Source organism: Schistocerca gregaria, chromosome 1, assembly GCF_023897955.1.
Source record: "Schistocerca gregaria isolate iqSchGreg1 chromosome 1, iqSchGreg1.2, whole genome shotgun sequence".
NCBI lineage: Eukaryota > Metazoa > Arthropoda > Insecta > Orthoptera > Acrididae > Schistocerca > Schistocerca gregaria.
The window spans coordinates 1,037,384,241-1,037,410,105 of record NC_064920.1 but is presented as its reverse complement, the minus strand read 5'-3'; the positions used below and the strand labels follow the sequence as shown (position 1 = coordinate 1,037,410,105).

Here is a 25,865-nt window from a genome sequence, read left to right as displayed (position 1 = left end):
GCACATCACCGCCATTTCTGACAGCTTGGACAAGAACACATTGACACTGGACTGCAATTCAACGTGTCACCTCCTACGGTGAGTAGCAATCTGTCTTTTTCCTTATGTTGTTGATACTCGAGCCTGTAGTTATACTTGCAAGATATCAGCGACAAAAATAGATCCCAAGCGAAAATTTGGGCCAAATTGTAGCATCCTTTTACGCGAAGAAGAGGTAAGTAATACGAGTACATAATATATCAACTGCACCTACATATACGGTACAAACGTAAGCAACAGTGCCAGCTTTACAGTGCAAAGAAAATAACACGCGACAGCGATGTTAATAATTATATAGCGCTACGCTACTTTTTTAATGACGCACTTATTCACATCGCTAATTCACATTGGATTTGTACAATGCAACATAAAAATCTGCTCAAAGTCAAAAGAACTCTGGCACCAGATACAGGAAGAAACCTCGCACTTTTGAAACAATGAACAAAAGCACTATCAAGACACAAAGGAATTACAAATTCAAATGGCTCCAAGCACTATGGGACTTAACATCTGAGGCCGTAAGTCACCTAGACTTAGAACTACTTAAACCTAAATAAACTAAGGACGTCACACAAGTCCATGCCCGAGGCAGGATTCGAACCTTCGACCGTAGTAGCAGCGCGGTTCCGGACCAAAGCGCCTAGAACCGCTCGGTCACAGCGGCCGGCAAGGAATTACAGACTTCTGCCACGATTGAGCAGTAATTTAAATCAATGGGGAAGGTTGAATATTTGTGCCACTCTGAGATTCGAAACCGGGTCTCCTACTTACTAAGCAGATGCAGTGACCAATGCGCCCTCCGGGGACAGTGGTCGTTGCGAATACACGGACTGCTGAAGCACGCCTTCTGTCAGGCCCAAATTGTCAACCTATCCACACATTACGTATGTACTCGTAATGCCTCTTGCCCAATTCCCTCGTTACTTGCAGCATTTCGCAAATTCCCGCGAAACAGAAAGTCTGCTGTGCATGTGTACAGAAGAAATCATTGGCCGTCTCGGCATTTATATACAGGGTGGTCCATTGATAGTGACCGGGCCAAATATCTCACGTAATAAGTGTCAAACGAAAAAAACTACCAAGAACGAAATTCGTCTAGCTTGAAGAGGGGAATCAGATGGCGCTATGGTTGTCCGCTAGATGGCGCTGCCATAGCTGAAACGGATATCAACTGCGTTTTTTTAAAATAGGAACCCCCATTTCATTACATATTCGTGTAGTACGTAAACAACTATGAATGTTTTAGTTGGACAACTTTTTTCGCTTTGTGATAGATGGCGCTGTAATACTCACAAGCGTATAAGTACGTGGTATCACGTAACAGTCCGCCAGTGCGGACGGTATTTGCTTCGTGATACATTACCCGTGTCAAAATGGACCGTTAACCAATTGCGGAAAAGGTCGATACCGTGTTGATGTATGGTTAATGTGATCAAAATGCCCAATGGGCTTGTGGTATGTTTGCTGCTCGGTATCCTGGACGACATCATTCAAGTGTCCGGATAGTTACGTTATTTAAGGAAACAGGAAGTGTTCAGCCACAAGTGAGACGTCAACCACAACCTGCAACAAATGATGATGCCCAAGTAGGTGTTTTAGCTCCTGTCGCGGCTAATCAGCACATCAGTAGTAGACAAATTGCGCGAGAATCGGAAATCTCAAAAACGACGGTGTTGAGAATGCTACAGCAACATCGATTACACCCGTACCATATTTCTCTCCACCAGGAATTGCATGGCGACGTCTTTGAACGTCGTGTACAGTTCTGCCACTGAGCACAAGAGAAATTACGCTACGATGACAGATATTTTGCATGCGTTCTATTGAGCGGCGAAGCATCATTCACCAACAGCAGTAACGTAAACCGGCATAATATGCACTATTGGGCAACGGAAAATCCGCGATGGCAGCGACAAGAGGAAAATCAGCGACCTTGGCGGGTTAATGTATGGTGCGGAATTATGGGAGGAAGTATAATTGGTCCCCATTTTATCGATGGCAATCTAAATGGTGCAACGTATGCTGATTTCCTACGTAATGTTCTACAATGTTACTACAAGATGCTTCACTGCATGACAGAATGGCGATGTACTTCCAACATGATGGGTGTCCAGCACATAGCTCGCGTGCGGTCGAAGCGGTATTGAATAGCATATTTCATGACAGTTGGATTGGTCGTCGAAGCACCATATCATGGCCCGCTCGTTCACCGGATTTGACGTCCCCGGATTTCTTTCCGTGGTGGAAGTTGAAGGATATTTGCTATCGTGATCCACCGACGACGCCTGACAACATACGTCAGCGCATTGTCAATGCATTTGCGAACATTACGGAAGGCTAAACATTCGCTGTTGAGAGGAATGTCGTTACACGAATTTCCAAATGCATTGAGATCGACGGACATCATTTTGAGCGTTTATTGCATTAATGTGGTATTTACAGGTAATCACGCTGTAACAGCATGATGAGTTCACAAAGGTACATGTATCACATTGGAACAATTGAAATAAAATGTTCAAACGTACCTACGTTCTGTATTTTAATTTAAAAAACCTTCCTGTTACCAACTATTCGTCTAAAATTGTGAGCCATATGCCTGTGACTATTACAGCGCCATCTATCACCAAGCGAAAAAAGTGGTCCAACTAAAACATTCATATTACTTTACGTACTACACGAATATGTAATAAAAATGGGGGTTCCTATTTGTAAAGAAAACGCAGTTGATATCCGTTTGACCTATGGGAGCGCCATCTAGCGGGCGAACCATGGCGCCATCTGGTTTCCCCCTTCAAGCTAAACAAGTTTCGTTCTTTGTAGTTTTTTCGTTTGACGCTTATTTCGTGGATATTTGGCCCGGTCACGATCAATGGACCACCCCCTATATCGCTTTGTTGCTTGTGCGTTCACCGATATTATGGACAGAAGCCTTTTACTCACCCCGTTATACAGTATTTCGCACTCGACATTATGCAGCAACTGTGGGGCGGAGCGAATGACAAACAACCGGTGCTTGTGAGAAATTAAAAGCTGTGATTTTAGGACACAACGCGCACTATCAGAATTATGGCCTAAATTTTCACACGGGATCGATTGCTCAAAAACGGTTCAAATGGCTCTGAGCACTATTCGACTTAACTTCTGAGGTCATCAGTCGCCTAGAATAAATTAAACCTAACTATCGAAAGGACATCACACACATCCATGCCCGAGGCAGAATTCGAACCTGTGACCGTAGCGGTCGCTGATCGATTGCTCCGGCTGATTCTGCAAGTGGCTTTTTTCCCCCTTTCCTTGAAATGTGATGTCAAATTGGTGATGTTTTCTTGTAAGACATAATATACCAGTTCAAATTTTGCTAGGGAATGATAAAGGGCCTCGTGTTTTCGACGTATCAAGATCAAATATATATCACACGCGACCGAAACAATACGTATGTACTTTGAGAAGACCAGTAAATACAGTTCTTTGTAGGGTTACCTGGGATATCGTCTGTGGAAATGCGTGAAGGCACACTCGCTGCCAGGAAAACTGTTGAGTTTGAAAATTGGGGTAGGCCCCTGGTTGGAGGCCGTGTCCGACACACAGATTTAATCTGTCAGGAAGTTTCAAATCAGTGCAGAGTGATTCAATCTGGTACTGCATGTTGCTAAAATGGTGACAAATGCAACAATACTTTCAGTTAAAATTGATTTTCAGACGGCGAAGTGGCGCAGTCGTTAGCACACTGGATTCGCGTCAAGGAGAACGACGGTTCATATCCCAGCCCGACCATCCAGATTTAGGTTTTCCATGATTTCTCTAAATCGCTCGAGCCAAATCCCGGAATGAATCCTTTGAAATAACACGACTGATTTCCATCCTTTTGCAAGAAAGTGAAACACCTACAGGCAACCTTATGATGTCATTTATTGTGTAGCTGCCAGTTTCGGTGCTTCACTGCACCGTCTTCTGGCATTAGTTGCTACTGAAGGGGTTATCGCAATCCGTACATACGTTGTAACAGTGGCCTTCAGCTGGTTTCCTCACAATAACCCTGTTTCTGTGCGGGATGTGGGACGAAGCCTCTCCGTCGTTTCTAGGTCACCAGTTCGATACAATACAATACAAACGTAAAGCGTCATGGAATGCATTTTAATACAGTGTCGGACCTCCTTTTGTCCGGCGTAGTGATGCAACACGACGGGGCATGTGCTCGACAAGTCGTTGGAAGTCCCCTGTAGAAATATTGAGCCATGCTACCCCTACACCCGTCCATAACTGCGAAAGTGTTGCCGGTGCAGGGTTTTGTACAAGAACTGACCTCTCCATTCTGTCCCATAAATGTTCAGTGGAATTTGTTCGAGCGATCTGGGTGGTCAAATCATTTGTTCAGATCGTCCTATCGCGAGCAACTGTAGCCTAGTGATCCGGTGCATTGTCATCCATCAAGATTCCATCGTTGTTGCGAATGGTCTCCAAGCAGTCGAACGTAACCATTCGCAGACAATGGTCGGTTCAGTTGGACCAGACGACCCAGCCCATTCCACATAAAAACAGCTCACGCGATTATGGAGCCACCACCAGCTTGCACAGTGCCCTCTTAACAACTTAGATCCATAGCTTTGTGGAGTCTGCACCACATTTGAATCCTACCATCAGCTATTATCAATTGAAATCGGAACTCATCTGACCGGTTCAAGATCCTCCCGTCGTGTAGGGTCCAACGACTTGGTCACGAGACCAGAAGAGGCGATTTAGTGCTTTTAGCAAGGCACTTGCGTCGGTCGTCTGCTGTCTTACGTCCCACATTGATTTCCGAGGTTATTTTACACAGTGTGGCTTGTCTTTTAGCGCTGAAAATTCTACGCAAAGGCATTGCTCTCGGTCAGTAAGTGAAGAGCGTCGAATACTGCATTGTCTGTGGTGAGAGGTAATGCCTAGAATCTGGTATGCTCCGCACACTGTCGACACTGTGTATCTCTGAATACTGAATTCCGTAACGATTTCCGAAATGGAATGTCCCATGCGCCTAACTTCAACTACCATTCCGCACTGAAAGTCTGTCAGTTTCCGTCATGCGGCCATGACCACGTCGGTAACTTTTTCACATAAATCATCTGAGTACAAATGACACCTCAGCCAATGCGCTGCCATTTTATGCCTTGTGTACTTGAGATTACCGTCATCTGTGATATGTGCATATCACCACCCCATGACTTTTGTCATTTCAGTATACACTGTACTGAGCCAGCGGTCACAGGGCATCAGATGTGAAGCTCTGCTATGTGCGCTGACAGCCTCGTGGCATTCAACGTGTTAAAAGATGATTTTCCCTTTTTTTTTAATTTGAAGGAGCGCTGTTAGTAAAATAAAGCAAAAGTGATCAACAGAACAACGGCAGGACAGAAAAAAATATGAAATTACGATAGTATTACTAGTGTCATGCATTCTAGAAGCAACCCATTCATCATCAAGCTCACAATCAGGTGGACTGAACGCAGTCGGTATTGAGTGAACAGGAATCCCGCAGGCAAGTCTGGCTCTCTCACCAGCACTTGTTGCTAATTTTTTTATCACGGTGATAAGATAAAGTATGATTGCGCTTCACTTACGCCAGATTGTCCTAACAGCTTCATGTGTTGCTCTGTAGTGCCTGCGGACATCAACACATTGTGCCCGTGTTTCACTAAACGATGTAGCGAATCGAACTTTTTTCTTACTTCCCCTTTCGTTATAATAAAGGCCCGTAGCATGTCATTTGAGGAGACAGAAATGAAAAATTATATGGCAAGGTAAAGCAAAAGTTCTGTATATTTTGTGTAGACGATGCCCCATACCTTTTAAATATTTAAAGGAGATAATTTTTATGCAGCATCAAGAGCTGCTAATAAAGAAAACTTTATTTGTAACCAGTTTGTCTCTCGAAACACCATCAAGTAATATAACGATTAGTACGAGGGACTCGAAGTGTCATATGTAAGAGCTCTGTTCACACAGCGCTATCGACCACGATTGTGCTATTAGTTTATTATTATTATTATTATTATTATTATTATTATTTTACTTCCTCTCGTCCCTCCACCTCCTCCTTATCATCGCTAAATGCTCCTTTTTCGATGACCAAAAGCTAAGGAAAGTTCTTCTCTGAAAACTCTTTCCCCCACACTGTGTAAACAACATGTCTCTGCTTTGACTGGATTGAGGTAAATGAAAAATAAAAGCGAAACTGGAGGTCTTTTATGCAAAACATTTGTCATTTTTCGACGGGCACTGGCAGCTGGAACTAGCCCAACTGTAAGAGAAAGATTTTACTGCACAGATCTTAGCAATACAGTACCTTGTAGTAGGCCTTGTATTCAATTCCTCCTGTGCTATACTTGTGACTTTCTGTTCCCTGTGTTGAATTGAGAGTGACAGTTTGTACTGTCTTACAGTGCATAAACCCACTCATCCCCGCGTCTGTGGTACGTCCATGAACTTCAGACTCTAGAAAACTAGATTGAGTGGCATGGATGTATCTTTCTATATATCGGTGCCTCAGTAGAGAGGAATAGTTGAGTTTTAGTGTCGACAGTGGGTTCAAGTCTTTGGAGAGGGCACATAGAGATAAACTGATTTTCATGAATTTGTTACACTCACTTATTATTCTGAATCTCGTACAATGTTTCATTTAATTTATAAACGTCATCCAAGAGATTTTCATGCATCTCTAGCCACTGCCATTTGAACAGCTGATTTACTGAAGAGATATCTCCGACAGTTTCAGTCGGAAATCGGTTACATGTTTTAGTACGTGGAATGAGCTGACTGCTGACCGAAGAGGATGTGTCTCAGTGATGCTGCTAGCACATCCTATGAATTAAGCATAATAGAGTCTATCTTGATATAACGTGAAATTTTCTGATATGGAAGGCTGCATCCTAATGTGAACAAACCAAACACCTCATAGTAACAGTGTATATGTACCTTCAGCTGTTTCGTGACGGTAATGCTTCTCAAAGTTAGTGAACTGCATAAGTTGCACCGAAATTTCTCCATGATCGTTTCGGCCTTGACTCATCTTCAGCTGTTCAAACTGAACAACAGCAGTCCCTCTGTCAATTGGAGTACACCGACGTACAAATTGCTCCAACGATTCAATAAAAATATTACTAGCACTTGCCACTTGTGATAACCTCGTGTCTAAAGAAAAACCTTGGACAAAGTAACAAACTCTTCAGAGTCACGAGCACTAAGAGTGAGTAAAGAATCCTGTGTGTTTAGGAAAGTCCGACCATGAGCAGCGTCGGCAGCTGCTGGTAAGGATGACGCAGCTGGAAATGGTGGCTTCGCGGGGGATTCCCCAGAACGGCTGCGTGCGCAGCCTGCTGCGCGAAGAGGCGGCCAACCTGGCCACAGATGACGCCCCGGAGGAGAAGGCGCTGCTGCCGCAAGGTGACGTTAGGGTAAGCTCGCACTCACTTTCTTTCGCTTTGGTAATAGTTATTTAAGAGGTGCGATTTTACGACTAAAAGTGTGCCGTATCGTCAACGGAAATTCTCAAAAAAAAAAAAAAAACGCTTTCTGAAATAACCAATTATCGACAATATAAGCTTTCGGCCAACAACGCCCTTGTTGAAAACACACACACACACACACACACACACACACACACACACACACACATACACACACTCACACAGGACTCCAACCTCTGGCATCTGAAGCCACACTGACGGCCTTATTGGCCGAAAGCTTATGTTGTGACAGTCTTTTTGTTGCACTTATCTGAGACTCAGCAGCTCCGATATATGGTCAGTAGCAACTTTCCTTTTCATAATATTGTTACATTTTATCCTGCAATTTCCATTGTTTGATAATCAATTACCGGTTTTTAATTTCTGTTATTTACAGCAATAAACGTAGACATCGAACAAAGGTTGAACAATTCTCAGACCAGCTGAGACTTTCGCGTTTATGTTCAAACAAACGTAGAATCAAAATATCACCATAAATAGATGACTAAAAAAGAACTTAGTCGATCCTCCGTTCGCTGCTTTGCACGAAAAGTATTGAGGGCTTGAGAACTACAAAAAAGTTCCCTAGTATTCTCCCAGCGTTTATAATTTTTTATATCTCTATTCAAAAACCATGTTGCAATCGAGGATCATACCACTTACTGGTATTGTGAATGGTCAGTGCTAAAGCGTAAAAACTGAGACTGCAGAACCGTATTTTTCGCGTTAAATCGTCTATTTTCAAGGGCTAAAAGCAAATAAAGGCACATTTTGGAAACACAGGCAGCTACTATCTGTTTTTATTGAACTATGAATGAGTTGTTCAGTTTTTCATTTGTCACGGTTCTCATAAATCCCTTTCTCTTTCATTATATCACAAAAATGAGAGACTAATAATAGGATTTTGAATAAAATTTTTGGCGTTGTTTCTGTTTAATTATTTCAACCGAAGAAGTAGTTTTTAATGAAATACATATTTTTTACTTTTAATGGGAATTTAATTATAATTGACTTTTTACTGACAAAACCAAAAATGCTTTTTCAAAAAAGTAAAGTGAACAATTAGATAGTAAGCAAAATATACTATTTATTAAGAACAATTACAAGGCATTAGTTAAAATTTCAGTAATGAATTAATCCATTGTCCAACATTTACTGTCGAATCTGTTCATAAACACATGTTCCATACTGTGTTGACCTATAAGTAGATTCCTTTCATCTGAAACTATATCATTCAAAGGCAGTAGTAATCCTTCAGAAGCCACAAAACTACCTACCAAGCCAAAAAAAATGTGTTTAGAAGCTGTTATCAGGAGAAATAAAAGTAGCTGTTATAACCGAAGCTAAACAAAAATCGCAAAATATTCGTTATACTAGTATCGATATTAATCGGTTGGTTTTTTCGATTCCCAGTTCATTGCTCTTCATTGTGAACAAGAATATGTATCAAAATTATAAGCTTTAAGGAAAAAGTGTGTACATTTATAGAAAAAACGTCGTTTGACAGATATATTGGCCACACTATGGTAGCGTACAATACATTTACTCTTACGAAGAGCTTATGTTTGGGGCATATCTGTGGGAATAAAAAATTTTGAAGCGTCCAGCATTACTCTAGTTCCAAACTGTCTGAAGGAGAAATTTGAAAAGCGAATTAAAGCTCAGGGGGAAAATCATTGAGATTTCCACTGATGTAATAGTGTCACAGACGGCAAACGACTTTCGTGAGCACTTTAACGGAATGGACAACGTCTAGAAAAGACGTTGTAAGATGAACATCAACAAAAATAAAATAACGGTAACGGAACATATTCGAATGGAATCAGGCAATGCCGATAGAAATCAGTTGGGATATGGGGCACTGAAAGTAGTTGATATGTTTCCGTATTTGCATTGCAGAATAACTGACGATAGCCGAAGTAGAGGATATATAAAATGCAGACTGGCAATTGCTAGAGAAGCGTATCTGGAAATGTAAAATTTATTAGCTTGGAATTTGAATTTTAAAAAATGGTTCAAATGGTTCTGAGCACTATGGGACTTAACATCTGAGGTCATCAGTCCCAAAGAACATGAATTTAAGTGTTAAGAAGTCTTTTCTTAAGGTATTTGAGTGGAACGTAACCTAGCACGGACAGTAAAGCAGTTCAGAGGCTTTTGAGATATATTGGTACAGATGAATGCTGGAAATTAGGTGGGTGAACCGAGTAACTGATGAAGAACCATTGAATCTAACTGAGTGAAGAAGAAATTCGCAACACAATCTGACTAAAAGAAAGGCTCAGTTAATAGTGCATACCTGAGGCATCAAGGAATTGCAGTGTGCTAATGGAAGGTGGGGTGGCGTGGAGGGGGAGGGGGGATTGTAACAGTTGTAGAGGGTGACCAGGGCTTAAATACAGTGAACAGGTTCAAATGTATACACATGCAATAGTTACGTGGAGATAAATAGGCTTGCACAGCATAGATTAGCGTGGAGAGATGTATCAAACTGAAAACCACAACAACAACAACTGCAAGATACAGTTACGCATTGTTATTTGATTTTGATCTGCTAAGTATTACCGTCTTCTACCCTCATTAATTCCGTAGGCAACAACTATTTACACCTGTTTTTAAGAAAGGGCGAAATATTGCAGTTTAACATTCAGCTGACAACCGTAGAGATTAAAAACGGAACACAAGCTCAACTTGGACAAGAACGAGGAAAGGTATCGGCTGTCTTTTTTCGATGTATCTGTCTCTCAATCTGACTTAAGAGAAACACATACAACGATAATTTGAGTGACCAGAGAGGATACGAACCCCTCTCCTCCAGAATGCGAGTCTAGGGCCACTAACCAATGCGCCATCTCGCTCGGTCATTTCGTTTAATGTTTTGAAGCGAATTTCTGCTTCTGTAACTTAGAAACCCAAAGTGGCCTATTTACTTTGTAGTAGGTAATGAATTATAGTACTATATGGAAGATTTACACCATTTAATAATGGTGCAACACTTTTCAAATGTGTCCTTTTCCAATGAGATACATATTCTTTACTGAGATCTCCACTCAAGAAAGTAGAAAAAGAGTTTGCTAGTAATGACAGTTCGTAGAAATTGTCATACATATTCTCAGAGCTAGATGGCGCAAACTATTCGACTCGTATACGGAAGACTGTTGGTTCGAATTCCCCTTCAGCCATCCACATTTTGGTTTCCCATAATTTACCTAATCACTTATGGCGAATGCCGGCAACGTTTTTTGAAAGGAACGATTAGTTTCGTTCCCCATTGTTTCCACTTTATTGTGCTCCGACTTTCTGACGTCGTAGAATTTTTTCATACACTTCCTCCATTATGGGTTCTCTATATTGTATTTATCTAACCGGGTTTCGTGAGACTTACGTTGTCTTGCAAAGATTTCTGTTTAAGTTCTCTAAGGACCTCTCTTACACAAATAAGTTATATCGAAGTATTACGATCCTATTAGTACTCCTCTGAATTCGTTTGATTTTCGCTATCTTGTCTACTTGCCGATTCCAGAAGCTAGAGCCGATCTAAGTGTCTGAAGTAGGCGCTAAACTTACGTACGATTGTACGAGTAATGCCGTCAGTCAGTACTGTTACTCTTGAAATGAGTCTTAAGGTCAGGGCCTTTGAATCATTCTGGCCTGTTACTCTTCGTCGACAACCCACTAATGACCTGGATGCAGTTAGCGCTTACCGGCTAAAAACTCCACTGACGTATACTGAGCGTCATGGATGATGCGAACTTTGTCTGCTTGAGCTTCTACGACAGACAAGTTGGGTACTGTGAGGTCCACATCTCAACTCGTGGTGGTTTCATAATTCCATGTACTGTGTCGTTAGTGTGACATCTGTCCTAGGCAGCACCCTCAGTCGCAAACGACTCGGCAGATGGTGAGTCTAATTGAAGTATAACACTAAACCGATCGAAATGGCGTGGTGATTCACACCCAGGTACTGCCAGAATGGTTTCTAACATTTAGAATGTGGATGAGCTTCCGACTAATTTGCTTCACACTCTAAGTAACTGTACGCTGAAAAGTCATTTGCAAATGGAGAATACTTAATCGTCTTAGTTATGTTAAGTAAGCTGAAAACTAGTCTTCGGATAACAGTATGACATATGTTTTAGAAATCTGTTACTAAATTAAGCAAAACTAAACGAAACTTTTGTTTTCGATATGTTGTTATTGTCGTTGTGGCCGTCAGTTCGCTGGTTTGATGTATCTCTCCACGATAGTCAATCCTATGCAGGCTTCTTCAATTCCGAATAACTACCGCTACCTACATCCGTATAACCTGCTAACTGCGTCCATCCCTTGATCTCCCTCTGCAATTTTTTCCTTCAATGCTTCCCACTATTACCAAATCGACGATCCTTTGGTAGCATAGAATGTGTCCTTTCGACTGTTTCCTTCTTTTAATGAAGTTCTACAAATTTCTTTGCTCCCAGATTCGAGTCAACTTGATCCACCCATCTAATCATCAGCATTCTTCTGCAGCATCACATTTCAAAACCTCGTATTCTCTTCTAGTCTCAACTACTTACTGTCCACGTTTCAGACAAGGCTACACTCCAGACAAATACATTCAGAGAAGGCTTCCAAACACTTCGATTTATGTTCGATGCTAATAAAGTCCTCTATTGCACGTATTATTTCCCCGCTATAGCCAGTCTGCATTTGATAACATCTCTACTTCGAACACCGTGAAGTCTTTTGCTGCCCAAATAGCAAAACTCGCGCGCCAGGTACATATTCGGTAATCTGAGTCCGCGAGCCCGACTTTACTCCACCACCAGCAGAGGCTAAAGCTTTGACAATGCCAGCAACTCGTACTGGCGAAACGTAGAAAAAAGCATGAAACAAACGTCGGCCGAAGAACCCGAGACAGAAGCCAACGTGCAGTTTGTCAACAAGTGGCCACGAAAGCCTTAACAATTTTGCACTACTTATAGTATTTCATTTCCTAATCTAATTTCCTCAACATCACCTGATTTTATTGAGCTACATTCCTGTACCTTTCTTATACTTTTGTTCATGTTCTTCTTAGAACTTCTTTTCAACACACTGTCCATCTTGTTCAACTGCTCTTGCAAGACATTTACCCTTTCTGACAGTATTACACCATTGGCAAATCTCAACGATTCTATTTCTTCTCCTTGAATTTTAATTATGTTTCCAAATTTTTCCTTGGTTTCCCTTACTATTTGCTCATTACACAGACTGAATAACATCGCGGAGAGGCTACACCTCTATATCACTCCCTTCTTAATAGTTTCTCTTTCATATCCTTGGACTGCTATAACTGCAGCCTGCTTTCTGTACAGATTGTAAATACGTTTTCAATCTCTACATTTTATCTCTGTTAACTTCAGAAATCAAACAGTGAGTTCCGTTCAAAAATCTAAATCTACAAATGCTATAAATGTAGGTCTTCCTTTATTCAGTCTAATTTGTAAGGTACGTCGTAATGTCAGTATTGCATCGCATGATCCCTGGAACTCAAGCTGATCTTCCCTTTGATTAACTTCAATCAGTTTTTTATTCTTATGTAAGTAATTTTTGTCAATAGGTTGCCCTCATGACGTATTAAAATGTGGTAATATTTACAACAGTCAGTACTAGTCTTTTTTTGCATTGTGTTTATAACATTTTTCCTGAAATAAGGGGATATTTCTCTTGTCTCACATATCTTGCACAACAGATGGGATAATTTCGACGTACAGTCCAGGATCATGAGATGTATCTCTGATTTCGAGTGGCACGACGAATAGATAGTGGTCGTATGCATGCAATGTAAATTCAGTTGTAATTAAACTGTGGGAAAGACGTACCTAATATTATTCCTAAATGACCTGTACTTTCTGAAATCAACCAAGCGACTGGTTTGTTATTAATTTAAGATGGTGACATGGGACCGCATGAAATTCACAAGAGTTGTGTTTTATAGAAGAAGTGAAAAACGTTTGCGAACGTATTAGATAGGAGTTTAATTTGTATAAACTCTTTGCGTAAAGAACACAACTCATGTGAGCTAATTACTCTCACGTAAAATGAATTAAGCAAGTCCACTGTGTTAACTATAAGAAGTTGAATAAAAACATAAAGAACAAGTTTTAGCTACATCGGCGAAATTGAATCACGGAAGTCTGTGTGTAATAAATTGTGTTTTTCAACCAAAACTTCAAAAATGGTAGATCTTTCATTTTAGGTTCGCTAGTCGATGTTCTGCCCTTGAGAGATTGAAGAGGTTTCATATCAAAGATGTTGTCAACGGAATATCTTAACTTTATAATGTTGATCCTTCTGTCTAAGAGAATTTAAAGCGTACTTTTATGAAGGGAAAATCATTTTTTGACGTCGTGACCCAAGAGTGGGTGTTGATTTTCGAAGTTGTTTTATTTACGTATGGTCACTTGCATTTGCCGCATCCTTGTAATCTTAAGGCTCCATCGAGACAACACTGAATAGTTATATATGCTTTCTTAGACTCACATCTGTCTTCTAGAAATTTCAGATTTCGGGTCATTACCAAACGATCATTTCATTTTTACTGGAAAAAGGTGTATTAGCCCGAAAACAAATGCTTGCTACCCCGAAGTTTGTTTCCTAACCTCACCATATTGTATTGTATTGTATGTTAACCGGCGACCTAGTAACGACGGAGAGGCTCCGTCCCCGCCGCAGCCGCAGTGGTCCACCACCCCACGACGACTACCGCAGTCCACTTCACCCCTCCCCCGCCCCACACCGAACCCATGGTTATTGTGCGGTTCGGCCCCCGGTGGACCCCCCCCCCCCCCTCCAGGGAACGTCTCACACCAGACGAGTGTAACCCATATGTTTTTGTGGTAGAGTAATGGTGGTGTACGCGTACGTGGAGAACTTGTTTGCGCAGCAATCGCCGACATAGTGGAACTGAGGCGGAATAAGGGGCACCAGCCCGTATTAGCCGATGCAGATGGAAAACCGCCTAAAAACCATCCACAGACTGGCCGGTTCACCGGACCTCGACGCAAATCCGCGGGGCGGATTCGTGCCTGGGACCAGGCGCTCCTTCCCGCCCGGATAAGCCGTGCGTTCGACCACACGGCCAACTGGGCCGGCACAACCTCACCATATAATTTACATCACTTGAGTTCTTTTATGCGTAGGACACTTGCAGAAGATGCTCTCTTGAGGTGCCCAGCCACGACGACTCTTACCTCATACGACTATAACAATGGTATAAAAATTAAAAGTAATAAAGTAGCTAGTTTTCTCTATGCCAAAGCTTTCACATTTGCCATTAATACCATATTTGGAGAGCTGAAGTTATTCCCTCAAGCGACTTGCCGGCTCCACCATGCTGCTGCCAAGAGTCCTTGCTATGTTATCCGCCAAAAAATTAAGCTCCATTTCGTGACTTGCTTGGTTACTGAAGCATCAATTGGTTCATAAAAGTGTAAAATCCCCACAAAATTAATGAATCCCTTTCCGAGCGCTCAGCTTCGGAAACAAGATCGGATTCTTACTCATTCTTGCCAATGAACTTCTGTAGAAAGCTATTGTCTTTTTCGGTATTGTATTGAAATTACAAATGTGTATCCTACGTGTGGATGACAGTCACATGTGTGTTTGCAGAATCGTGTCGAGTTTTTATTGTTATGGTCGTTTCTGAGAGACAAGGGAGCGATCTGATAAAATCCTACGTCAGCACACAGGCTACATCACTGAGTAACATCAGTGGAGTCGCCGAGGTTAATGTCTTCATCCGACGGACGGTACGAGCACGCCGACGGTTTAATTATGGGGCTGTCGGTATGGACAATGCGCGACCTAGTTATTTGTGGGATTGACTGGCTGTGTTGTCTAACAGCTTGGTCGAGCACCGTTGCTTCAAAGCTCGTGCACACAATGCAGAACTGTTTCTCAGACCCTTACTTAGTAGGTAGACACATTAGCGAAAAAATAAAGACATGTCATAACCAAAAATTTTAAAAAATGGGTAAAACAGTTGTACAAAATTCTATAGGATAATGATGAAGACTGAATAAAATAGTTTAAAACTAAAGCCAATGGATGTTCCTGACAAAATTTCCGTATACACTACCTGAAAACAATCGCAACACAAAAGACATGATTAATGTAGAGCAATTAAATTTCGAAAATACTGTTATCTAGGTAACATACTTAAGTGATTCATGCTGAAATATCGCAGGTTAATGCAAGCGTGAGGTAAACCATTGCAGATGTGAAATCCTGGTACATTAACAAAAAGTGAAACCGCCAGAATCTGGAATGCCAGCGTGCAAGCGTCCATGCATTGTATTCTAACCGTGTTGGATGTCAGTTTGTGCGATGGAGTTGCAGGCCTGTTTCACTTGGTCAATACAGGGACGGTTAATGCCGTTTTTGGGTGAAGCTGTAGCAGCCGTCCGATGATGTCCCATATGTGCTCGACTGGAGACATATCTGGTGATCGAGCAGGCCAAGGCAACAGGTCGACACTCTGTGCAGCATGTTGGGTTACAAAAGCGGTGTATGGGCGAGAGTTACCCTGGAATGATGCTCATGAGAGGCAGAGGATCGAAACACCAGACTGACCTACAGATCTGCAAACATGCAGTCAGGGTGCGTGGGATAACCACTTGAGTGTTTCTGCTGTCATACGAAATCGCGTCCTCGTGCATGATTCCTATTTTTTTAACCCTTTACTCACCTGACCAGAGGTACTGTTCTTCCTGCCATACTACTTTACTAATCGCACTACATCTGACCTCAACCAATCCATGTACCTTTTTAAATTCTTTAACGTCCCTACCCGATTACACATTCCACGCTCCGATCCATAAAATGTGAGTTTCGTTTTTCCTGATGACAATATCTTCCTGAATAGTTCCCGCCTGGAGATCCGTACGGGGGACTATTTTAAATTTAAATCCGATGCAGCGTTTTTGTCTTTGTATATAAAGGTTAATCTCAGGAACTTCTGTAGGTCTTTTTGTTGCAGTTTTCACTAACAGATAGACGAATTCACGAGAAAGGTTTGTGTATGTAATTTATTACCGCTGCACCAGGCAAGTCGCCCAGCAGCAGTTTCTTAGTGCTACCTGCGTCTAATTCGGGATGACCGCTACAGTAGATTCTAATTGCATGTAGTACAACTTATCACACTGTGCACTGGAGCTACTGGTCTCATAAAGATACCGTACGTATCGGCACCTAACATTCGCAGGGATCTACATCTACACTCCAGAAGCCACAATACGGAGTTCGGAGGAGGGTACTTTGTGTACCACTGTCACTTACCCCTTTCCTGTTGTGGTCCCGAAGGGCTCGTGAGAAGAACGAATGTTGGTAAGCTTCCATGTGAGCTCGAATATCTTTCATTTTATCTTCTTTTTCTTTTTGCTAGGTGTAGGTAGGCGGAAGAAATATGTTGATGGACTCTTCTAGGAAGAAGTTTAAGAGTAAATCACATCGTGAAGCAGAGCACCTCTCTTCAGGACGTGACACTGGAATTTTCTGGGATTTTCCATGACATTTTCGTATCTACTAAATGAACCTATAACGAAACGCGCTACTCTTCTTTGGATCTTCTCTACTTTCCCTACCAACCTTACGTGGTAAGGATTTCAGTCAGACGAGAGATATTCAGGTATTGCTCGAACGAGGATTTTGTAAGCTACATCATTTATGGGTGGAGTAAGTCACAAGGCACCCATATCCATCTCGATTGTACCTCATTTTTGCTCAACAATGTCTGCGTTAGGAGATATTTAATATTAGCCAAAAACCCTCATGGCTGTAAAGTAGAAATATATTGACTCATTTCCGTAGCGAGTGAATGGTATATCTCCTTTTTGCCAAGGGCTGGAAATTGGTAGGAAAACAACGGCGGCATTTACTAAGCCGGAGATCCTTGCATCGTTTGCTTCTAATGGATGACCAGACATCCTATGTGACCCTATTCCATCCACTGTAAGCTTTCCTCACACTGGCACACGTTTCTGAAGCACTCGTACTCGACCATCTTTGTGTACCAACATGAGCGAAGCTTTTAATCCATACGACGTGTACCCATTTTTCTAACGGCGAATAGCGACATTCTTGCACCCATAACACCTATAACCAGTGAATTATAATTAGCACAGGTATTCTTACGGAAACTTATTCCCTAAACCCCAGAGCGACAGCTGGGCAGGTGTTGTTGACCAAACCTTAAGTAGAAAATGAACTGATGAAGCCGGCCGAAGTGGCCATGCGGTTCTAGGCGCTGCAGTCTGGAACCGCACACCGCTACGGTCGCAGGTTCGAATCCTGCCACGGGCATGAATGCGTGTGATGTCCTTAGGTTAGTTAGGTTTAACTAGTTCTAAGTTATAGGGGACTAATGACCTCAGAAGTTGAGTCCCATAGTGTTCAGAGCCATTTGAACCATTTTTTTTGAACTGATGAACAGTTCCTCTCTCATCGTGCCGCGCGGGATTCGCCGAGCGGTTTGGGGCGCTGCAGTCATGGACTGCGCGGCTGGTCGCCGGCGGAGGTTCGAGTCCTCCCTCGGGCATGGATGTGTGTATTTGTCCTTAAGATAAATTAGGTTAAGTAGTGTGTAAGCTTAGGGACTGATGACCTTGCACTTAAGTCCGATAAGATTTCACACACTTTTTTTTTCTCTGATTGTTGTTATGATTCCTGAAGGACGATAACGATTCCTCTAATCGACAAGCTATTGACGTTGGTAATAGTGGTTGGTAGTAATCAATTACCCAGAACCGAAGAACTAAAGGCTAGATTTCAGTTGAAGAAAAGGAAAAGAGAATTAAGGGAATATCGTGACAAAAGAGTGGTAGAATTTATTGACTTAAACCGCACCATTCACAATATTTTACATGTTGCTGACAGTAATTTTAGTGTATCAGGTGAGAGAAAACTGAAGCATGACCAAAATAAAGTAGGTACATAAGCTTGGTAGCTCTCACGTAACACCAGTCAGGATTTCGGATGTTTATCGTCCGGATAGCAGGTGTTTCACTGGCACTGAGATATCAAGCAGTCTACAGCGAAGAGTGCTCCGCAGGGCTCCAAAAAATTCTGCAATTCTTCCCTCTCTAGGTCTCTTAGAAGATGAACATCACAATAATATGTGTGATAAATTTACGTGAGCGTTCTGCGCCACTTCCATTCGCCTTTCTGTAGCTGAAACGGATACGAAGTTGATGGTCTTCGCAGCGTGCGCTTTCTGAGAGTCGATTAGCGCCACTTGCCAGAAGTGCTTCAAGTGGTGCCCTTTCCACGAGGTACATGACCTACGCGGTATCACCGGCTAACGACGGGTGATCGTACGGATGCCTCTAATGACCAATTAGCAAAAGATCGCAGACCAACGGCTTCCTGTGGAGTGCTGACCAGGAATATCCATTTCCCCGCACTCCTCTGTGTAAAATGTGCGCCTAGCCTGTTCACAGAATCTTTAACAGCCAATTTTCATTATTTTCTGTTTGCAGAAAAAGACTGTTTACAAATCCTGTGTGTCGCGAAATGAATTGGTTTTGCTTTCTGCACATTTTAAACTTTTAATTCTGTCTTTAGAGTTACCGCCCTACTATTTCTCAAGACAAAGACGCATTTGGTAAATAGTGTACTTTGCTGATTTCTCATTAAAAGTGGAAAAAAGATTTCGTGAAGAGTTTTTGTTCGGGGCGTGGCAACAAGTGGATCAGATACCTGGATCTTCCTGAAGGAGGAAAGAAGCGATTAAAGCAACGCCAGAAGTGGTGCTGAAACGGGGTGATGCGATTCTCTGGGCAAGTACAAGAACGAATGAAGAGGTATGGTGAAATGCAGAAAAGAAATTAACTTTTATGGCAATAACTGAAATGCGTCGCAGCAGTTAGATCGGAAACTTCTGGCGTCACTAGTCTTCGTGGAAAGTCTGAGAGTCAAAGGGAGGCTATTATCAGAATTCGTAGACGACGTCAGAAGATAATATTCATATCAGAAAACAATACGATTAGCTCATGGAAGATTAGAACACAATGTAGCCTGTCAGTTGTAAGGACAAGGAGGAGAAGAAGACTTTTTGAGGATGATCCAAAGTCGTGATCATAAAGACTTATACAGAATGCCATTTCGTTTCGGAACTTCAGATTCATTGCACTCGTCGTGTGCAGAATCTTACGCTTGCGTGTCTGTCAAGTGTTCTCAAGTACAACTCCAAAAGATGTTCTACGTATCTCCCTTGTTTTGCTCCCAAACAGCCTTCTCTTTGAATTCCTTCAGTAAATTTCTTGGTGAACAACGAGACATCTATTGTTTTCAAGCGTTAATACCACCCACTGAACTACTGGTGAACAAATGTGCATATGCGCAGTTTGAATCTCGATAATGCCTCGTAAAGACGTCTCGTCGTAAAGCAACGTTCAACTTCGTTGCGCAAGTTAAATACAAGAAGTCTAGTTTCATTACGCACTATAACACACTTTCATGTGTGGCAGATCAATGTCAGCAGCCGCACTCTGTATGACGAACAAAGCCGAAATATACAGGTTAGCCACAAATAATCTGAAAAATTGTGTGTTGGAGGGTATGCTGTGTTCAGAATAATTGTTAAGAAAAAATTCGATACGTTGCACCGTTACTGAGTGAAATAGCATTGAAGTTACCCAATCAGGCCATTGCGCGGACAAATTCAAGCGGCCCGCCAGAGATTGTGTAAACAAAAGCGTTCTTCGTTTGGTTTTCTAAAACTCTTCAAGACAGAGACACAAAAATGGGACATGGCGGAGCAGTCTCGTGCGCTATCATCTGTGGTTTTACGGTAGGAGAACAACTGACGTCAACTGTATCTGCCGGGGCGCTTGAATTCGCACGCACAACGGCCTGATTGGCTGACTTCAGTGCTAATAAACTCGGAAACGACACAACACTTCGATCTTTTTGCTTAACATTGACTTCTCAGCACAACCAACCCTGCGACACCATTAGAAGCTTCTCAGATTGTTCCTGACCACCCCGTATATTTTAACAGCTACAGACAAAAGTCCTGTGACCCCAGAGGATCAGCTGCTGGTAAGAAATAAAACTCTTATGGCAGCATATTCCCTTATTAAATTAGACACGTAGCGTACTTATGTTGAATAAGCTTCGGGCTACTAAACTGGTAACCTTACACAATCTTTTTCACAACGAAGAACTCAAAAATAACGAGTATTATAGGATTACATGTTTCACCCTTCACTGTTGTCTTACACATTATTGATCATCCACAGTATGCACTTCCCGTAACGTTTCTCACGTTGATGGAAACATATTTTACAAACGTCCCAAGTTATGTCAAGTTGTGTCTCCTGTGATATTTATTCGCCATTTCTGTACCCAGAAATCGAAGGCTGTCTGGTATTTCTCTGTGCGATAGGGAGCGTTGTTATGATGGAAGCGCCAATTGTTGATCGCCGCAACGCAGGCCGTTGCTTTTCACAGTGCCTCAGGCAATCTCTTCAGTATTTGAAAGTGTTAACACTGGTAAAATATGCAACCTAGGAAGAAAAATTCATGGTTTCTGCATTCTTCATGTTAAAAATGAAAATCAATATCATTTTACATTGTTTCTCGCCTACTTGACTTTGTTTGATAGAGCGAGGAGCATTGCTCCATAGTGCCAATTGTTGCTTCGTTTCTGGGTAAAACCCATGGCACCATGACACGTATCGGGCAACCATTACTGTTGAAACGCGCATTCGAAGCCGATGTCGGTAACATACGCCTGTGCTGTAGTGCACGACTCGCAGGTAGCCATTCCGATTCCTGAAGCAGGAAGGAATTTTCACCATCAGTATTTTGCCGCCAGAGGAAGGAAATGTGATTGTGTAAGCATCTTGATCACTATATTTTACGCCAATGTTCTGAACTAAATTCCAAACTCCTCAGCTGTGTCACACGAAGTGAAGGTATATCACACTTTGGTGATGAACCTGGTGGATTTGGACGTTGATCAAGCGGTCCCCTTGCTGCTACTGGAGAGCAGTAGGCTATGTGTCAGCACCAGGTACAACACCTTCCCTTCTTTCATCATTCAGCACAAATACTACACTATACACCCAAAAGATACAGTTTAAGTACAACTCTCGTAGACTGCTCTCAAAGGGAACATGGTGCGCGGAGGGAGAAAATTCATACCATCAGCGGCTAACCGGTCATGGTTCGGTAGCTGTGTTAGAAATTTGCTACGAAAGGAAACAGCATTGTCACATATTTAGTTGCAACGCCAGGAAGACGTAGGAAAATCTAGGATGAACATCAGTGGATCGACAATTAGTGCATGGACAAGCAGTTGACCCTGAACATAAATAAATACACGTAGGTGACAAAAGTCCTCCTAATACCGTATCTCTGTTGGTACAGCATGGACAGGGGACATCGCCTGGTTACGTAATTGGCAATGTCAATGAAATTCTCCAACAGCCGTGTAACTTAAGATGTTATTTTATTTTTAAGGCTACCAGTTTCGGCATTTCACAGTGCCATGTTTAGGCCCCACATGCAACTCTCAAAATAGTACAGTGCGATATATCCCTGGATTTCGTGAATTCAAATCGTTTCATAAGTGCTTCATTCGAAGACGAGGTAGGAACTCTGAGTTGTTATGAAGTCTTCGAATGAAGCACTTGTGAAACAGTAAAGGACTAAAACAGTAGAAAACTAAATCACTAAAAAAAGTTCATGTAGAGTAATGAAATTTCTGGAATACATTTGACCAGATAACACATTTGAGTGATTAACATTGCAAGATCACAGATTAATTCAGGCGCAAAGTAATCCATGGCAAATGTGAAATGCTGGTACATTAATAACCGGTTTTACCGCCAGAATGTTGAATGTAAGCATGCAAAACGGCATTGAGTCATATAGGTGCCAGATGTCAATTTGCAGAATGGAGTTCCAAGCATGTTGCTCTCGGTGCATCAATAGAGGGACGGCTAATGGTCCTTGTGGACGAGGCTGGAGATGTCTTCCTGTGATGTCCTATATATGCTCTATAGAAGACAGGTATGGTGATGGAGCAGGCCAATGCAATATGTCAACACTTAATAGAGCATGCTGAGTTCCGCCAGCGGCATGTGGGCGAGCGTTATCCTGTTGAAAAATACCCCCTGGGATGTTGTTCATGAATGGCAATACAATAGGTCAAAACACCAAATTGACATACAAATTTGCATTGACGGCGCATGGTATAACTACGAGAGTGCTCCTGCTGTCATACGAAATTGCAACCCAGTCCATAACTCCAGATGTAGGTCCAGTACCGCTAAGACGCAGACACGTACAGCTCCGCCTCGGAACTGTTAACCGACCTGTAACAGTTCGTTGTGTCACTGTGGTGCAAAGTGCGGCTCAAATTTCTGCTGCAGACGCAGAAAGTTGCGCCAGAGCCATACGCCGAACACGATGGTCTTCCCTCTCAGTAGTACCACGTGGCCGTCTGGAGCCCGGTGTTCCCGCGACCGCCACAATTTCCAGGAATCATGTACACTGGATACATTGCTGCCAAGTCTTTCAACAATCTCGCAGGAGAAATATACAGCTTCTCGTAATAAATACGGCCTCATTCAAACTCAATTAGTTACTGGGGACGTCTTTGTCGCTCTAATTGTATTCTTGACTAACATCAACTCACCACGTGCCATCTCAAAGGCAGATAACGCTGACTATCGTTACTGCGTGTATTAAAATCAAACCTCATTTGCTACCAGCGCCACTCTAATACGACTGGCTCCGGCCGGTTTGGCCGTGCGGTTCTAAGCGCTTCAGTTTGGAACCGCGTGACCGCTAAGGTCTCAGGTTCGAATCCTGCCTCGGGCATGGATGTGTATGATGTCCTTAGGTTAGTTAGGTTTAAGTAGTTCTACGTTCTAGGGGACTGATGCCCTCAGATGTTTTTTTATACGACTAGCGCGAAATTTGAATGGATTCTATCTCTCGGATGTAAAAGCACGCCTACCAACTTTCGTTTGTGTCACACAGCTCATTTTAGGTGTTGCCGTTCTTTTTCTGTCATGGTATGGTCTATCCTTTGTGGGTATTACTTTCTGCTAAGGAAATTATGAACCCAGGTGGCCAAAGAACACTCGAACTTTATTAGTCTTCTGAACAAATATCGTAACGATTTCTTAGTAGATATGTGCTGTATCATTATTTATGCTAGGTGTAGTCATTGACTTTGCACTATGTGTCCGAATTTTGTAACACCGCCGAAAAATGTTTGTAAGACGACGTAGTTCATGAGTGAGGCACTCACAATGTCTCGGTAGTTTGGAAGTGGCAAGTGAGACAGTGATCTCCGATTAGTGAGCTACAGATGTGGCCAGTGTAAAGCCTGGTGTGCATTGCATGCTCAGTAAAGAAACTCCGATTGTCGGATCACGTGATTCTGTCTGCATTAAGCCCAGAGAACCGCGACCTGTGAACTCTCATTGTTGTCTGCTTAGAGAGCAGCTGGGTGGTGCACCATAAGGCCGTTAGGCAGAAGGATACCGGGAAAGCGTCATGATGACATCTGTCTCGCGGAAGCGAGATACTGCCAACAATAGCAGCGCTGAATACAGCGAGCATAGTGCCACATGTTACTGAGGCAGCTGTTGGACGTGTGATATCCTGTAGCTGTGTTGCTGGCGTACTGGAAAACCGGTAACCGGCAATACGCAACTGTGTGGCTGGTGGCTGCGCCACAGGCGACAGTTGAAGGTACAGAATCCGTTTTCCTTAGAAGGAGGTGGCGGAGACATCTCGCTGCATGGCCGGCGGATGTCACATAGGGGACAACCGTGCATACAGCAAAATGTAACTTCGAAAAAACAGTAGATTAAAGTATAATAATCACAATTCACATTTAAGAAAAGAAGACACGAAAATACTGTTCATTGGTGCACTGTGAGTGGTAGATGCCAGGTAAATCCAGATACCGTTGGCATCCTCCAATACAGAGGGTGGAGAAACTTGACTTGCTCGTCTGAGCACAGAGTGAAAGTGAAGTTAAAAGGTCTATTTAAGTGGTAAAAGGCAATTATTGGGAGGTGCATATGCGCTTATGTTGCATACTTGTGGAACAGTGTTTTTCAGAGCATCATTTAAGACAATTTGTGCATCTACCGACTTAAATTTATAGACATTAGTCACGTTTAATTAACTGAGCCATGTGTCTGAACAGCGAAATTTATCATAGGCAGTAACTGTGGAAGTACCATACTGTGTATTAAGCGCGCACCGTGATTTGATTATTGTGATATTTAGAAACGAATTAAGTGATTATCACAGTAGGAGAAACTTGTTAATACTCATGATAAAGCAATTGATAGTCTGACTGGAATACCCTATTTCAAATTGTGAAGGTGGCAGGGGTAAAATACAGGGAGTGAAAGGCTATTTACAATTTGTACAGATATCAGATGGCAGTTATAAGAGTCGAGGGACATGAAAGGGAAGCAGTGGTTGGGAAGGGAGTGAGACAGGGTTGTAGCCTCTCCCCAATGCTATTCAATCTGTATATTGAGCAAGCAGTAAAGAAAACAAAAGAAAAGTTCGGAGTATATATTAAAATCCATGGAGAAGAAATAAAAACTTTGAGGTTCGCCGATGATATTGTAATTCTGTCAGAGGCAGCAAAGGACTTGGAAGAGCAGTTGAACGGAATGGACAGTGTATTGGAAGGAGGGTATAAGATGAACATCAACAAAAGAAAAACGAGGATAACGGAATGTAGTCAAATTAAGTCGTGTGATGCTGAGGGAAGTAGATTAGGGAATGAGACACTTAAAGTAGTAAAGGAATTTTGCTATTTGGGGAGCAAAATAACTTATGATGGCCGAAGCAGAGAGGATATAAAATGTAGACTGGCAATGGCAACGAAAGCATTTCTGAAGAAGAGAAATTTGTTAACATCGAGTGTTGATTTAAGTGTCAAGAAGACGTTTCTGAAAGTATTTTTATAGAGTGTAGCCATGAAAGTGAAACATGGACGATAAATAGTTTAGACTAGAAGAGAATAGAAGCTTTCGAAATGTGGTGCTACAGAAGAATGCTGAAGATTAGATGGGTAGATCACATAACTAATGATGAGGTATTGAATAGAATTGGGGAGGAGTTTGTGGTACAACTTGACTAGAAGAAGGGATCAGTTGGTAGGACATGTTCTGAGACATCAAGGGATCACCAATTTAGTACTGGAGGGCAGCGTGGAGGGTAAAAATCATAGAGGGAGACGAAGAGATGAATACACTAAGCAGATTCAGAAGGATGTAGGCTGCAGTAGGTACTGGGAGATGAAGAAGCTTGCGCAGGATAGAGTAGCATGGAGAGCTG

The 25,865-nt window shown here is 42.2% G+C and overlaps 1 protein-coding gene across 2 annotated transcripts in view; it reads left to right on the top strand.

Annotated features, from left to right (window-relative positions):
- LOC126279611 (solute carrier organic anion transporter family member 74D-like) overlaps positions 1–25,865 on the top strand; it is a 186,171-nt gene that overhangs the window by 60,157 nt on the left and 100,149 nt on the right. For both annotated transcript variants that reach the window (XM_049979693.1, XM_049979692.1), the window contains exon 2: positions 7,285–7,466. In XM_049979693.1, coding sequence (XP_049835650.1) covers positions 7,326–7,466 — 141 coding nt within the window. In that variant the 5' untranslated portion in view covers positions 7,285–7,325. The remainder of the gene's footprint in view (positions 1–7,284; positions 7,467–25,865) is intronic.